This window comes from Budorcas taxicolor, chromosome 22 (assembly GCF_023091745.1).
Source record: "Budorcas taxicolor isolate Tak-1 chromosome 22, Takin1.1, whole genome shotgun sequence".
NCBI lineage: Eukaryota > Metazoa > Chordata > Mammalia > Artiodactyla > Bovidae > Budorcas > Budorcas taxicolor.
Genome location: NC_068931.1, coordinates 43387507 through 43400867, shown reverse-complemented (window position 1 = coordinate 43400867; position 13361 = coordinate 43387507). Strand labels below are relative to the sequence as shown.

General features: G+C 51.8%; 2 protein-coding genes across 2 annotated transcripts in view; both read right to left on the bottom strand.

Moving 5' to 3' along the window:
- Positions 1 to 486: 486 nt before the first annotated feature.
- The window catches only part of GNAL (G protein subunit alpha L), a 44979-nt gene continuing 32104 nt past the window's right edge, over positions 487 to 13361 (bottom strand). Inside the window, exons 6-12 of the mRNA XM_052660327.1 lie at positions 4883 to 4937; positions 4029 to 4102; positions 3556 to 3614; positions 3177 to 3297; positions 2333 to 2463; positions 1090 to 1157; positions 487 to 633 (exon numbers count right to left, since the gene is read on the bottom strand). Coding sequence (XP_052516287.1) covers positions 487 to 633; positions 1090 to 1157; positions 2333 to 2463; positions 3177 to 3297; positions 3556 to 3614; positions 4029 to 4102; positions 4883 to 4937 — 655 coding nt within the window. The remainder of the gene's footprint in view (positions 634 to 1089; positions 1158 to 2332; positions 2464 to 3176; positions 3298 to 3555; positions 3615 to 4028; positions 4103 to 4882; positions 4938 to 13361) is intronic.
- On the bottom strand, positions 9261 to 12242 carry CHMP1B (charged multivesicular body protein 1B). The gene has a single exon (XM_052660328.1). The coding sequence runs from the start codon at positions 12121 to 12123 to the stop codon at positions 11524 to 11526; it is 600 nt and encodes a 199-aa protein (XP_052516288.1). The 5' UTR covers positions 12124 to 12242; the 3' UTR covers positions 9261 to 11523.

Genomic DNA, 13361 nt, shown 5'->3' with positions numbered 1-13361 from the left:
CAGCAACAGGAAGAACCTATTAAAGGAGGCCCTGCCACAGCAGTGGAGTCTGGGGGACCACAGTGGATGGGACTCATGTGAACTGGAGGAATGTGGCCCCAGTGAGTGGGGGCTTTCTGCTGACACGTGGAAGGTCAAGGGGCTCCAGCAACAAGGCTGAAGCTGGCCTCCCCTGGAGATGGAACTGAACCCCACTGCAGCTCAGGGTCTCCCCTGAGTAGGGGGCTCACCCGGTCAGAAAGGCAACCCCTGGTCAGGCCTGAGCTAGTGTGTCTCCCCATCTTCCAACTTCTCCACGAGTCAGGGGGCCCCCACCCCTACACAGACCAGGGTTGGGGGAGAAGTGAGGGGACAGAGGTGGCTGGGGGCCCGGTGGTCACGAGAGCCCCGCAGACAGCCCCAGGGCGGATGAACAGGACTCCTTGAGTGGTGCCTGGCGGGCCTGGGATGGGCGGGGTGGGGGCGGGGCAGCGGGGGGCGGGGGGCTCACAGGAGCTCGTACTGCTTGAGGTGCATTCGCTGGATGATGTCCCTGCAGTCGTTGAAGACGCGGCGGATGTTCTCCGTGTCCACGGCGCACGTGAAGTGAGGGTAGCAGTAGTGTTTGCCGTCGCCGGTGGCCGTGCTGATGCGCTGTGGGGACACGGCCGGCCGTCAGCTCCGGGGTGGGGGGCGGGTATAGGGGCTCTCTGTGCCAGGGTTGAGCTCCCCAGAAACCCTTTCTATGCAAATTTGAAATCAGCTCAGAATACAAAGTTTCTTTTCAAAATGAGGACATTTAAACCTGAGTGGGTCTGTTTCTCTGTGACCCCTGAGCCGAGGGGGAGTAAACCACCCCCCGACACACACACCCCGTCCCTTTGGGAAAAGGCAACACGCAGATGGGTGGCTGTCTCGGGGCCGCCCCGGGGCCTGCGCCCTGACCCGCGCTGCTGACAAGCTGTGTGACCCGAGGTCGTAATCCACCTCTCGGAGGCTCCGCGCGCTCATCACTCCTCACTCTGGGGAGAGGAAAGGAGCCGTGGGAGGCTGAGCGCAGAGCAGCGCGGGCCGAGGTAGCGGGAAGGCAGACAGCGGGGAAGTGCTTACCAGGAACAGGTCCCGGATGAAGAATTTCGCCCTCGTGACTTTGGGGTCTTCTCCCGCGTCTGGCGTCGCTGTAGGAGATGAAAGGAGCTTTGATTTAAGAGCCGTGAAACGAATACAGCTCGACGGAGGGCATGAGAGGTGGAGGGCCTTCGGCCATGCAGCCGAACTCTTCCTTCCTCCTCCCAGGTCATTTTGATTTTAGCAGCGGTTGGCGTCTGCTGCTGGGAGACGACGTCCACTCACATCAGATGAAGTGTCTCACTGGCCGGGGAGTCCCGCCCTCCCGACCATCTGCACCCCCAGTCATCCTTAGGCCTCATCCTGAGACCTTCCCAGGAAACATGCTGACCAGACAGCGTGAGGGGGGCAGGAGGCTGGTTTCCCGGAGAGGTCAGAGCAGGCCCCGCCTGTGAGGTGAACAGCGACCCTACCACACAGCAGGCAGCGTGGGGCCGGGGTGCTGCCAGTGGGCAGCTGCTCTCCGGCCTAGGGAGCCCCCGCCAGGCTGGCTGAAGTTGGTGCAGAGACCTAGATAGGTTTCTTCCCTTCTAACTGAAGTCTCTGGGAAAGCCTCCTTCGTTCTGCTTCATCCCCTTTGGGACTAAACCATGCGGAGCGGGGGTTATTGTGCTCTAAGCAAACCCCTCCTTGCAGACTCTGGGGGCGGGAAGGGGGGTGGCCTAGGAAACTCAAAACCCAGAAGCAGCCCCTGAAAAGGGGCGTGAATCCTCCAAGGTTTGCCAGAGGGGACCTTCTAGGCTGTAGCACTGCTGGCCTCCTGGGACGGTTGGTTGCCTGATGAAGTCACTGTGCTGTGGCCGGAGTCATCACTGGGGACAGAGGCTTCGACATGGTGTGGTAACGGCAGCGGGTAGCTCAGGACAGAGGCCTGGCTAGGGCCACTCAGACAGTGGCTCCCTCTCAGTCTGTGCGGGTCAGCAGGCAGGTCCACTTGGACCGGCCCACACAAGCCCGGGAGGCAGAGAGTCTCGTCAACCCTCACTCATACCAAGCTGCCCTCCCTCCGCCTGCCCAGTGTGGACCAAGTCAGACTGAAATTTTCACACATGGGACCCTATGGACACTTGAATACTCTAGTAGCTTAGAGTGAGCAGGGGTCAAGAAGACTGATCTAAATTAACTGAATTTCCCAGATTCATCAGAATTGGGAATTATAGTCACAGTGCTGTTAAAAGAGCAATTCTTTCCCATAATTCTGAGACAACTTGTTTCAGAATCTTACCGTCTTCAGGAACAGTATAATTTGCGTACTCTGGGAAATAGTCTTCAATTTTTGATTTCCCCGCTAACACTTTTTCTGCCAGCATATCTTGTTTGTTCAGGAACAAGATGATGGAAATGGTGCGCAACCACCTGGAAGGAGAAGCAAGCACACAGATGCGGGTCTTTGGCAGGAGCAGGGTGAGGCGACCTGCCGCCCTCTGGACGTGGCGAGGGGCTTGGATTTCTTGACAGCCTGGCACCTCGGCCCCCACTCCATCTGCACGCTTGACACTCCCATGAGGATAAACTCTGCACCAGGATAACTCTGCTCCACCAGGCTGTACATTTACTGGCACCAAAACTAAGCTTCATGTAGGGAATAAGTGCACTTGGATTTGTGTGGTGTAATTTACTAGTAAAGGGTTAGAAAAGCAGAAGTTAAAGCTCCAACGACAGAACAGAGAGGTGGGCATCTGGGGCTATTGGTCGAGGAGCTGGCATGTGGGGGGTCTGAGTGGGGACCCATCACTTGGCTGACAAGCCGAGGGAGGGGCTCAGGGGTCATCTGGTAATCAGTGGATGCTTTGGAATGGGTGCTTTCTGAATGTTAAAACCCAAACAAAGCCAATTTTGAACAATATATATGATTTGGAGATATTCAATGTAGAGATCTGGATTTTCCTGACCAATTCCTATCCGTTCCACCCTCATTGAAAGTCTCCACATTAGATGGGCTGGAAGGGACGCTGCTTATGGTTTGAGAAGATTTATCATGAGGAAAGACTCCCTTGGAAAACAAAGACGGCCGTGCTGAGCGGTATTAGCTCTAAACCCAGGGCAAGGTCGAGTTTACCACTTCTCACCTGTTGTTCCAGATGCTCTCGAAAAGGTCCAGTGACTCCCGCAGGCGGTTGGTGTTGTTGTCTTCCCGGATGACCATGTTGTAGCTGCTGCAAGCGGCCACATAGATGATAGCAGTGACGTCTGGGTGGGGAAGAGGGGCACCTGGGTGACTCTCAGCAGTGATGCTCCGTGTCTCCAGGGAGAGCTCCCTTGGTGATGGCACTGGTGACCCCAACCCCCAAAGCAGCAGGGACAGTGTGACCCAGGATGCCGGACTCCCGTGTCCAGCGGACCCTTGGTCAAGGCGCTTGATGATGAGCTAATGGGAAGCAGCTAAGACACGGCAGTGAGAGTGGAGGTGGGTTCATTCCCATTTTCTTGAGAGAGCAGAGAACTCACCATTGAAGCATTGGATCCATTTTCTTCTCTCATCCCTCTGGCCTCCGACATCAAACATGCTTGGGAAGAATGGGGTGGGGGGTTAACCAGAGGTGGTGGGTGCTCCTCCTTTGCTGCTCCCCCAGCCGAAGGCTCTCCTTGCATGGTGACGCTGTGGACTGGCCCCATGGGGCCTCCCTGGTCTGGCCCAGCTGGGCGTCCACACCCGGTGTTTCTCTCTTCCCGGCCCTTGCCCTGCGGTTAGTCAGTGGCTCTCGGCTCTTGTCCCCCCAGCGCAGCCCCCTGCCTGCGTCCTCCTCTTTTGCACCTGCCCAGGCTGCCAGGCTGGCTCACCCTCTCAGCCATGTGGAGCTCAGGTACCTTCCTCCTTGCACTGACCACCTGCACTCCAGGGTGTGCACGGGGGTGTGGCAGTGCCTGCCCACCCAGGATCACCCACCGCCCAGGCCCAGGGGTCCTGCCCACACACTTACTGGAAGTTGACTTTGTCCACTTGGAATCTGGTCTCGAAAATCCCTGAGGTCAGAACTCTGCACCTGAGGAGGTCCTGAGGGCAGAGAGAGGAGAGCAGACCCAGTGACCCTGTCCTTAGGAGTCGTCTTGGGGCAGAGAGGGAAGCAGACCCAGAGACCCCGTCCTTAGGAGGTGGCCCCGGGGCAGCCTCAAGCCGTGAGGTTCTCTCCATCAGAAAAGAAAAGGAAATTAAACACTTGACAAACATTCTCGGTCTCACTCCCCAGAGAAAGTCACAGTTATATATTGGTCTGGTTTACAGTCTTGATGGCTCAGCTTTCTTTCCTTTAGGAATTTCTTCTAATCTCTCCTGAGCGTCCTCTACTGACAGGTGTCCCTGACAGCCGCCTGGGATCTGGGAAGCTGGGCCCGTCCTGCCGGCTCTTGGTCTGAGTCAGATTCCCGTGGGTGCTGGCTGGTTTCAGACTCTGTCTTCTCCTGTATTTCTAGTCTCTAACATAAAAGATGCTGTATTCCCAAGGTGATGAGAAGGCCGTACAGTTTCACAGTCTGACACCTCTGCAGCCAGTCAGTTGTCAGTGTTTCCTTGCTGGTGACCAAATCCATTAGAATGTCAATCAGCCAATGCAGATTCCAGAATTGGGGGGACAGTGGTCCCTCTAAACTGATGAGGAGTCTGAAGACAAACTCAGGGGCGGGCTCAAGGCCCAGGTAACAGCTCCAGGGTCAGCCTCACAGAGGGATGGATGCTGGGGTGGGTGAGGAGCCCAGATCTCTGGGTGGTGGGAGGCAGGGAGCAGAGACCCTCCAGTCTCCCCAGGTTTGGCTGTAGTCATGGCCCGACCCCACCTACCTGGTCTGTGGGCGTGTAGTCCACCAGGCTGACGCTGTCGATTCTCTCCAGGAAGCTGGAAAGAAAGCAAAACATGCTCGGAACACCTCCAGGCTGGGAGGCAGGTGCCCATGTTTTGGGGGGGCTCCCTTGAGCCCAGGGGGACCAGGCAGCCATGGACCAGCAGGTTCATGCTTTATTCCTCAACACATGTCTCCCCTGCAGGTCAGTGTCCTCACGGTGCTGATGGGGTGCCAGACCCTTCCCTCCCTCCCCTCTTCCCTTGTGCAAGGCTGGGGTCCTTGCAAGGTTGAGCTGGCGGATGGCTGCTGTGTAAGCACATAGCAGGCCAGACCGTCCCAGTAAGACCGGGGTTCAGAGGGAGTCGTGTGTGCACAGGCTGAGCCTGCCTGGGGGGTCAGTCTGGTCCCCAAGGTCCGATGCTTCACCGGTGGAGGGGTGGAGAGAGGGCAGGATATGGCATGTGTGGGTCCTCCTACCCCCTTCCACCCCCGTTGACGTCCACCCAGCCTTCTCTTCCTACATAGCACTTACCACCACCTGACAAGTTCTACACACATTTGTCTATTATCTGTCTCTCCCTCTGAATTCAGGATCCACCACTCTGTCCCACTGGATGGGTTTCCCCAGCACCTGGCTTGGCCCCTGCGTGTCTGTGGGATGAGGCGAGCAGGTGCTGCAAGGTCCAACCTGGACCTGGGAGGACACGGGGGTCCTAGGGGATACAGGGGGACCCTGGAGGACACAGAGCTGGTGACCAGTGAGCACGGGACCATGTTCCAGGTGGGAGGAGCAGAGTGTGTGAGGACCAGGAGGGGACTTGCCCGACATTCCTCCTGGACGGCTTGAGTCCACTGCTCTGATCTGGAGTAAAGCCATGGAGTCTTCCCCTCAGCCTATGTGCTCAGGAGCTTCTGCACAGCGATGGGTGGGTGCCTCCCCATGGCCACAGCAGCCTCCCTGGCCAGCACTGCAGGCCCTAGAGCTGTTTCCTGGAGGGAGGGCCTAGAAGGGGACGCCTAATAGCTCAGCCTGGTGTGAAAACCATAGAGGGGTTTGGGCCAGTCCTCACTGGCTTTGTGTCTGGTGCACCAGAGGGCCCTCAAAGTCCACCCCGACCACCTCATGGGGAAGGAACGGGGTAAGAGCCTCATGTCTGTGATGGAGGGGGAGGTGTGTCTGCACAGTGGTGGTGGGGCTCTGGACCCTGGGGGCTCTGGCAGGGGTTGGGGATGAGCTGCCTCCCTCCCTACTGCGGGGCTGTGATAACTTGAGGCGGTCCTCCTCTTAGCAGGGAAATCTAACATGAACATGTGACAGATGCTGATCCTCTCTGAAGGGGGTGGAAGGAACTGAAAATCAGACCAGGCAGGAAGTCCTTCAGCTCAGAGTTTAGGGGGCACCACTTTCACACTGGATGCAGACAGAGAGGAGGGGGTGAGTGAGTCTATTAGATGGCAGTGACTGGTACAAGTAGAAACAATGAAATGTGGTCAACAAGAAAGACATGAAGCATTCCTGAAAGATCAGAGACCACCATCCCAAGGAGGACGCTGTAGGAGTACCCTCCTGACCCAGACAAAGGAAAGCTGTCCCTCGAGTCCCCACCCTTGAGCCCGGGAGGGGTGTTAGGGTTCTTCCATGCATTCGGGCTAGGATGCTTCAGTCACGTCTGACTCTCTGCAACCCTATGGACTGTAGACTGCCGGGCTCCTCTGTCCGTGAGATTCTTCAGGCAAGAATACTGGAGTGGGTTGTCATGCCCTTCTCCAGAAGATCTTGCAAACCCAGGGTTTGAACCTTCGACTCATGTCTCCTGCATTGGCCAGTGGGCTCTTTGCCACTTCCACCTGATACTTAACCACCTGGGATCTGACAGGCATCAGTGAACATTTCCCAGGCATATTCTGAACTGTCACTGATGCAGGATGGTCCTCTGAGTTCACATTTGTGCCACAGAAGCTACAAATCCCCCCAGATGGCTGTGAGCCTAAGGAGTAAAAACTATAGCAGTCAGTTTCTCCAGGCTTTTCACCTTAACCTTTGGTTCAACTGGTGTACTACCCACATGGTGTAGAAGGACTTCTTAAAACTTTTCATTGCTGCATGCTGGCATTCTCTATTGGGGAGAGCAGGGGCTCCGGTTGTGGCACACAGGCTCTAGGTACATGGCATTGGTAGTTTTGGCTCATGAGCTCAGTAGTTGCAGCACTTAGTTGCTCCTCAGTATGTGGAATCTTCCTGTACCAGGGAATGAACCTATTTCCCCTGCACTGGCAGGCAGATTTTTAACCATTGGACCACCAGGGAAGCCTATAACTAAATTTTTAAGGGTTGACTCCCTAAACACACCACTGCCTGTGATGCGGAAAAATTCACAAGATCTAAGGGTCCCACTTGTAGACGCTTCACTCCCACTAGACACAGAGCTGCAAGACAATAACAAGTTACTATTGTACAGTCACTTTAAGAAATGCAGTTAAAGAGCAATTTACTGTGCTTTCTTTTAACTGCTTCCTACTACAGCTGAGGATAGCTGTGTTTGCAGAGCGTTTTTACTCTGGCCACCGGGATCCCCTTCTGCTGGATCCTGGCACAAGACAGCCATTTACTGCTCTTTTCTCCTCTGTTGGCTGCCCCACCCCAGTATCTCAGAATCACAGAGTTCTTCTGGCTGGGGGGTGGGGGGTGGATTGTAAAACCATGAAACTATTTTCTTAAATGCCTTTGAACAACTGGATCCAAGGAAAAGTACCAAAGACATTTAAATAAAATGTATTTTAAATGATTTGTTTTGTGAAGAATGTAGGTGAGAGCTCGGACAAACAGTAAAGCCTTTTCTCGGTGTGTTATCAAAATTCACTTATTTACTTGATGGAAAAACACTGGAGGAAAGTGTTGCCAGAAGTGACAGCAGCTGCAGCAGGGCTGAGACCCAGGCCACATAAGTGGTCCTCGACCAGAGCTGGGGCTTGGGAGTTGCAGCCAAGTCACAGGTGGGGTGGACGAGTGACCCTTGTGCCCCCACCCAGGTTGTCCCTGCCCCTCACCTGCAGGGCACACCTGCTGACTCACATCCTGCTCCTCTTCAGGGAGTGAAGTTCACATTGAACCTGCCTCCACGCCCTTTGCGATCCACCCCAGTTCTTCCCTGTTCCCAGTGGTGTCAAACCTTCCACCCCAGTCAAATCCACACGGAGATTTTTCGGCTTTTCAGACCTTTATGTAATCCCCACTCTTTTTTTTCTCCCTTGGCAGCCTCAGATTGAACCCAATCTCTTCTAAGAAGCCAATTCTAGAGAACAGAATTGATAGCCTAGAAACAAACCCACAACATACAGACAACTAATTTATGACAAAGGAACAAAGAACGTACACTGGAGAAAGGATGGTCTCTTTAAGAACTGGTGTTGGGGAAACTGGATGCTCCACGGAAAATAATCAAACCAGACTGCTACCTCACACCCTATGTAGAAATCAAACTCAAAATGGATTAAAGACTTGGCTGTAAGACCTGAAACCACAGAATTCCCAGAAGAAAGCATAGGCCATGTTCTCCAACACTGGTCTCAGTAATTTATCTTTCTGGATGTCTCCTCAGGCAAGGGAAGCAAAGCAAAAATAAACAAAAGGGATTACATCAACCTAAAAAGATTTTGCACAGCGAAGGAAACCACAGCAAAACAAAAAGACAGCCTACCAGATGGGAGGAGGTATTTGTAAATCATGTGTCTGATAAGGGGTTAATAATCACAATATATAAAGAACTCATAAAGCTCAGGAGCTAAAAACAATCAGAAAATGACGCTGTCACTGGGAGCTCTGGGCGGGTTTGGGAGCAAGAGAACCCAGGGGATGTCTGAGTTCAAATGGACCCTCAGCCAGGAGCCCATTGAGCTGGGCACCATCCGACGCCCAGGGATGGTAACGCAGACATACCTGTCCTGTTCCAGATGGAACCTACCCATCTGGCTGTAGGAAAACGAACCTGGTGAACCAGGCAGGCTGGTCTCATTCCAACCAGTTGATTAAAAGAAGACAAGAGGCCTGGTCATCAGTGTGTTTGATGTCCACAGGCTTGAAGCTTGTTGCCAGCAGCACCTGAAGTCCTGAGCTCTGGTGCTGCAGGCGTCTTGCTCATGCTCAGTAGGTTGAGGGGGTCTGGCTGACCCCTAGACTATGTTCAGCGAATGGGGTGGTCAGACTGGTGCTTACTTTAGGGGGTGCTTTTCCAAATAAAATATGGCAGGGTGGGCATGCGACACCCCCACCTGAAGGGCACACCCGCACTAAGGCTCCTTTAGGGAGAAACAGCTTTAGTAAGAAGGGTCTCCAACAGCACACTTCTCATCTGAACTGAAATAAACTGAACAGCTCATAAAGTGAACTTAAAAGTTTATTCTAAATCCATTTGGAAACTGTGCATTTGAAGGCAGAAAAATACAAAGGAGAAGTAAGAGGAGAAACTGTACTAGCGGTTGCACAGAAGAGGAACTATTTCCTTGGTTGTGTTTGAGCTGGGCTTAGCCTAGGGCAGTTTCAATAAGGAGGAATCTTGCCTTTTAGAAACTATTACAGTAAAGAGGTTAACGACCTGGGCTTCTAGAAACGGGCATGCAAACAGAAATTCAGGTGCTAAAACCGAGTCCAGAAAAATACTATGCTTTCTGAACCAAATCAACCTCCGAATTATTTTTCCTTAAATAGCTTTGTAAACAGCATGTACACTCATGTGCAGTAACATGCAGTTTAAAATGATTTATTTGACAAACTTCTGTGGTTCATATCCCAGCATTTCATCAACTGCAAAAGTGAGGAAATAATTTGTGGGCCTGATATGGTTTTGAAAATATGTAAGTTTTATAAAAATGTACATTCATGTAGTTTGAAATGAACATATTTTAAGAAAGGCCAAGCATATATAAGCACTATTTAATCTCACAAAATATATTAATTTTGTTGGGAATATCTGCACTATAAAAGGGTCCTAAATGTACCAAAGGATCAACACCAAGGTATTTTTTAAGCTGTAGTAATTTTTGCAGTCTGAGGAGGGTTAGGACTCATGATGTGCTCACATACAGCTGCTTCTGTGCAACATGCAGATGGGAGGAGACACCTAAAAGGACAGGTTCTAGAGAGGATGTGAGGAGACGACTGGCAGGTGTTGCTCATAGAAGACTCTGGAACAACAGAGTCAGACGTAATAACACTTAAATACGAGGGTCAGTTCTCATCTGCACACACCTCTGCATTTTTTCCCCTGCTTAAACACACACATTCACACAGGAGTACATGTTATAGTGGTGAACACTTGGTTCTCAACCTTCCAAAGGGCTTGGAAGAGTCCTCTGAATTATTTCCTGAAATACTGGAATTGTCTCATGGAGAAATCTTCCAGTGAAGGGAAGGGGGAATTAAAAATATCCTTAGGTATTTCACTTAGATTAATATGCTTGCTGAGGCAAAAGCAAGTTACTGCTCTCTTTGTTCAAGGATCAGAGAAAGTGGTGGCTACAGGCTCTACGTTTTCACTTTTACTCTGCACACCACCGTTCCAGAAAGACAGAAGGCAGCACAGCTGGGCTCTGGACTTAAGAGGGTCGAGTCTGCACTTGTCCTTCCCACAATTCCAGACGCTGCATAAGAATGTCAGGGATTTGAAAGGCTAAACCAAATATCCCAGCTTGTATCAGTATTTCCAAGGTTTTAAAGAGTTGTCGCTTTAAGATAAGATAATAAATGTAAATAACTAGAACCTAAAATTTTATTTCTAGTTTTGATTAAAATCTAAACAAAACTCACTCCCACACAGTCCCAGGGCTTCTCAAACCCATCAACAGTTCTTTGGCAACATTAGAGAAATGTGACTGTCACGCTAACTGGTATACTTTAAAATAAATCTAATCAAAGTCTAATGAAACAGGAAAATCATCAGAAATGTGTGAGAGAAATTCACTTGGAAATAACCGTCACACATTAAACCTTGTAAATCTTAAAACTATAAACAAATGATTTTCTCTTATGATATGTGGAAGCAGCATTTTCTTCCAGTTATAGAAAGGCAACTACCACAAGAAATTTTTAGGCCGTGAAAAATAAGAGAGTATTACACGAGAAGGTACTAAAGTAATTTCAGTATAAGTTATGAGAACAGATTAATAGTCAGCTGTAGACCGCATTTGACGGCAACAAACAAAGGATACACAGAACGGCGCTGCCCATGAAATAAGTTGCCGAATGAACAGTAGATAGCCCGGCAATCGACCTACGTAATCACCCCTCAACTCCAGATATTATCAACTACACAAAAGTAAAAAGAAAACTGTCAATTTTGATAATTCGGGCAGAAAACTGAATACACGGGAACTAGAATTTTGACTAAATTTTTGAGAGAGATTCATAGAAGTCAAATTAACTAGATACACTTGATCACAAGCCACACAGAACTTTCAAATCCAGTTAAGAGTTAAGAGAAGGCCTGGGAATTCTTCGTGTGTCTGGAGAGCACTGTAAACCCGAAGGGAGAAGCATCTTGAGTAAGAGCAGTTCAGCATTCTGGCCGATTCCGAGGTTCTAGTGTAGAGTATCCGTCTTCGGATGGTCGCTTGCGGCCGGCTCGCCTCTGAGCGGTCCAGCGGTCACACCTGGTCCCGCAGGCGGGCCAACCTCTGGGACAGCTCGTCCTGCTCCGCCGAGGCTACGCTCGTCCCCACGGAGCCGGTCTGGCCCTGCGGCAGCTCCATGTTGAGGTCGAGGCCGGCCTCGTCTGCCATTTCCTGCAGCAGCATGTCCACCTGGCCCTGGGGAGTGGTCAGCGTCGTCGTGCTGCTCATCGTGTCCTCCATCTGCTGCGTCTGAACGTCCAGCGTCTCGAACTGGTGCTCGAACTTGTCCATCAGGGCGGAGATCTTTTCGAGGTTCATGGTCTTCAACGTCGCGTCCATCGACTTAACCACTCCGGCCATCGACTTGGTCACCTTGCCCATCGTCACGGCCGTCTGGACCCTGGCGGCCACCGCGTCCACCCGCGCGCTCATCCTCAAGAAATTCACCGCCTGGTTCTTCTGGCGAATCGCGTTCTCGGCGTGAATCCTCGCAACTTCCATATTGCCCTTCTGAATGGCCTTTTTAATCTTGGCCTTTTCGGCCTTTTCCTCCTTGTCGCATTTTTTGGCACTCCTGCCTAGTTCTTTAGCCGCGAACTTTAAGTTGAACAGGTGTTTCTCCATGTTGGACATGTTCGGACTGCTTCCGAGGGTCGGCGGCCACAGTCGAGGAGGAGGCCGGAGGAAGCAGAAAAACAGAGACCGTTCCCCGCCGCCGCTCCTTTGTTTTGGTCTCACTTCCTGTTTCTGCCGTCCTGGGCGCAGGCGGTGACGTCATCCCTAGGCGCCAGGGCGGGGCCCGCGGCGTAGCGGGTGCGGCCAGGAGACGCACGGCGCGGCTCAAGGGACGCACGGCGCCAGGGGCGGGGTTTCCGGACACTGCCCGCTGAGACCAGGAGACTTTCGGGCTAGAGCCTCCAGTTGGAGGACTGCGGCCTCGCCGACTAGGGCACTCGCCGTCTGTATCTAGTTCTCGCCAGTTGTTAAAGCACTGAAGCATTAAGTGCGTGTATGCACACTTTCTTACGCACGGACAGGCTGGGGGCCGGAGGTGTCCAGTTAAAGGCTGAAAACCAGGAAGCTTTCCCAAGGTCAACAGACTTTCTCCACCTGCTCCTGCAACTTCCACCTTCTCAGGGGAAAGTGGACCGTTAATAATTAAAAGTACAAAACACAGAAAGTTGTGTCACTGACCTGCACCTCATTCTTTGGGGACAATCTGGCTGCAGCCTGAGACATCCTTTTACTGCAGTGGATGAAAATAGCTTCCAGTCCATGGACCACTTCATCTATGCCACGGCTGAAGGTCAGCCAGTAGGTGAATTGCTAATAACGACCATCCAGAAATCATTCTGAATTTTAGTAATAAAAGACCCATCTTTTGCCGACATGATTCTATTTGATATTTTGTAAATATCCAAGGAACTTCACTCATATTTGACAGGCAAAACTGTTATTTTACACGATGCAGGCAGATGATGGTGAAGTGCTGGGACCCACACCCATTGGCACATATCAAAACTGTCACCATGTATCATACCCTTCAGAAGTGCAGGCTTGGAGGTGGCTGCGGCCGGTGCTGTGGCTTTTTTCTTTTAGGAAGGGTCCTTTGGTATAGCAACCACAACATAAAAAGGCCCAACCTGCCCTAAGGAGCTCAGCTGAAAATGGATTCTTAGAGTAACTGTTTGAGAGAGTTTTAATCCAGAGGCTCACCACCCCTTTGGGCCTCCTGTGATAGTTGACCATGGTGGTGTTGGCTCATATATTTTCCTAAAACACAGCTCTAGTTATATCACTCTTGCTCCAACACCTGGGCAGAAAGGCATGTGTGGACACGGTCCCCACCCTCTTCTTTCTCTCCACACATA

Coding starts and splice junctions, on each gene's coding strand:
- CHMP1B (XM_052660328.1), bottom strand. CDS start 12,123: ATGTCCAACATGGAGAAACACCTGTTCAACTTAAAGTTCGCGGCTAAA.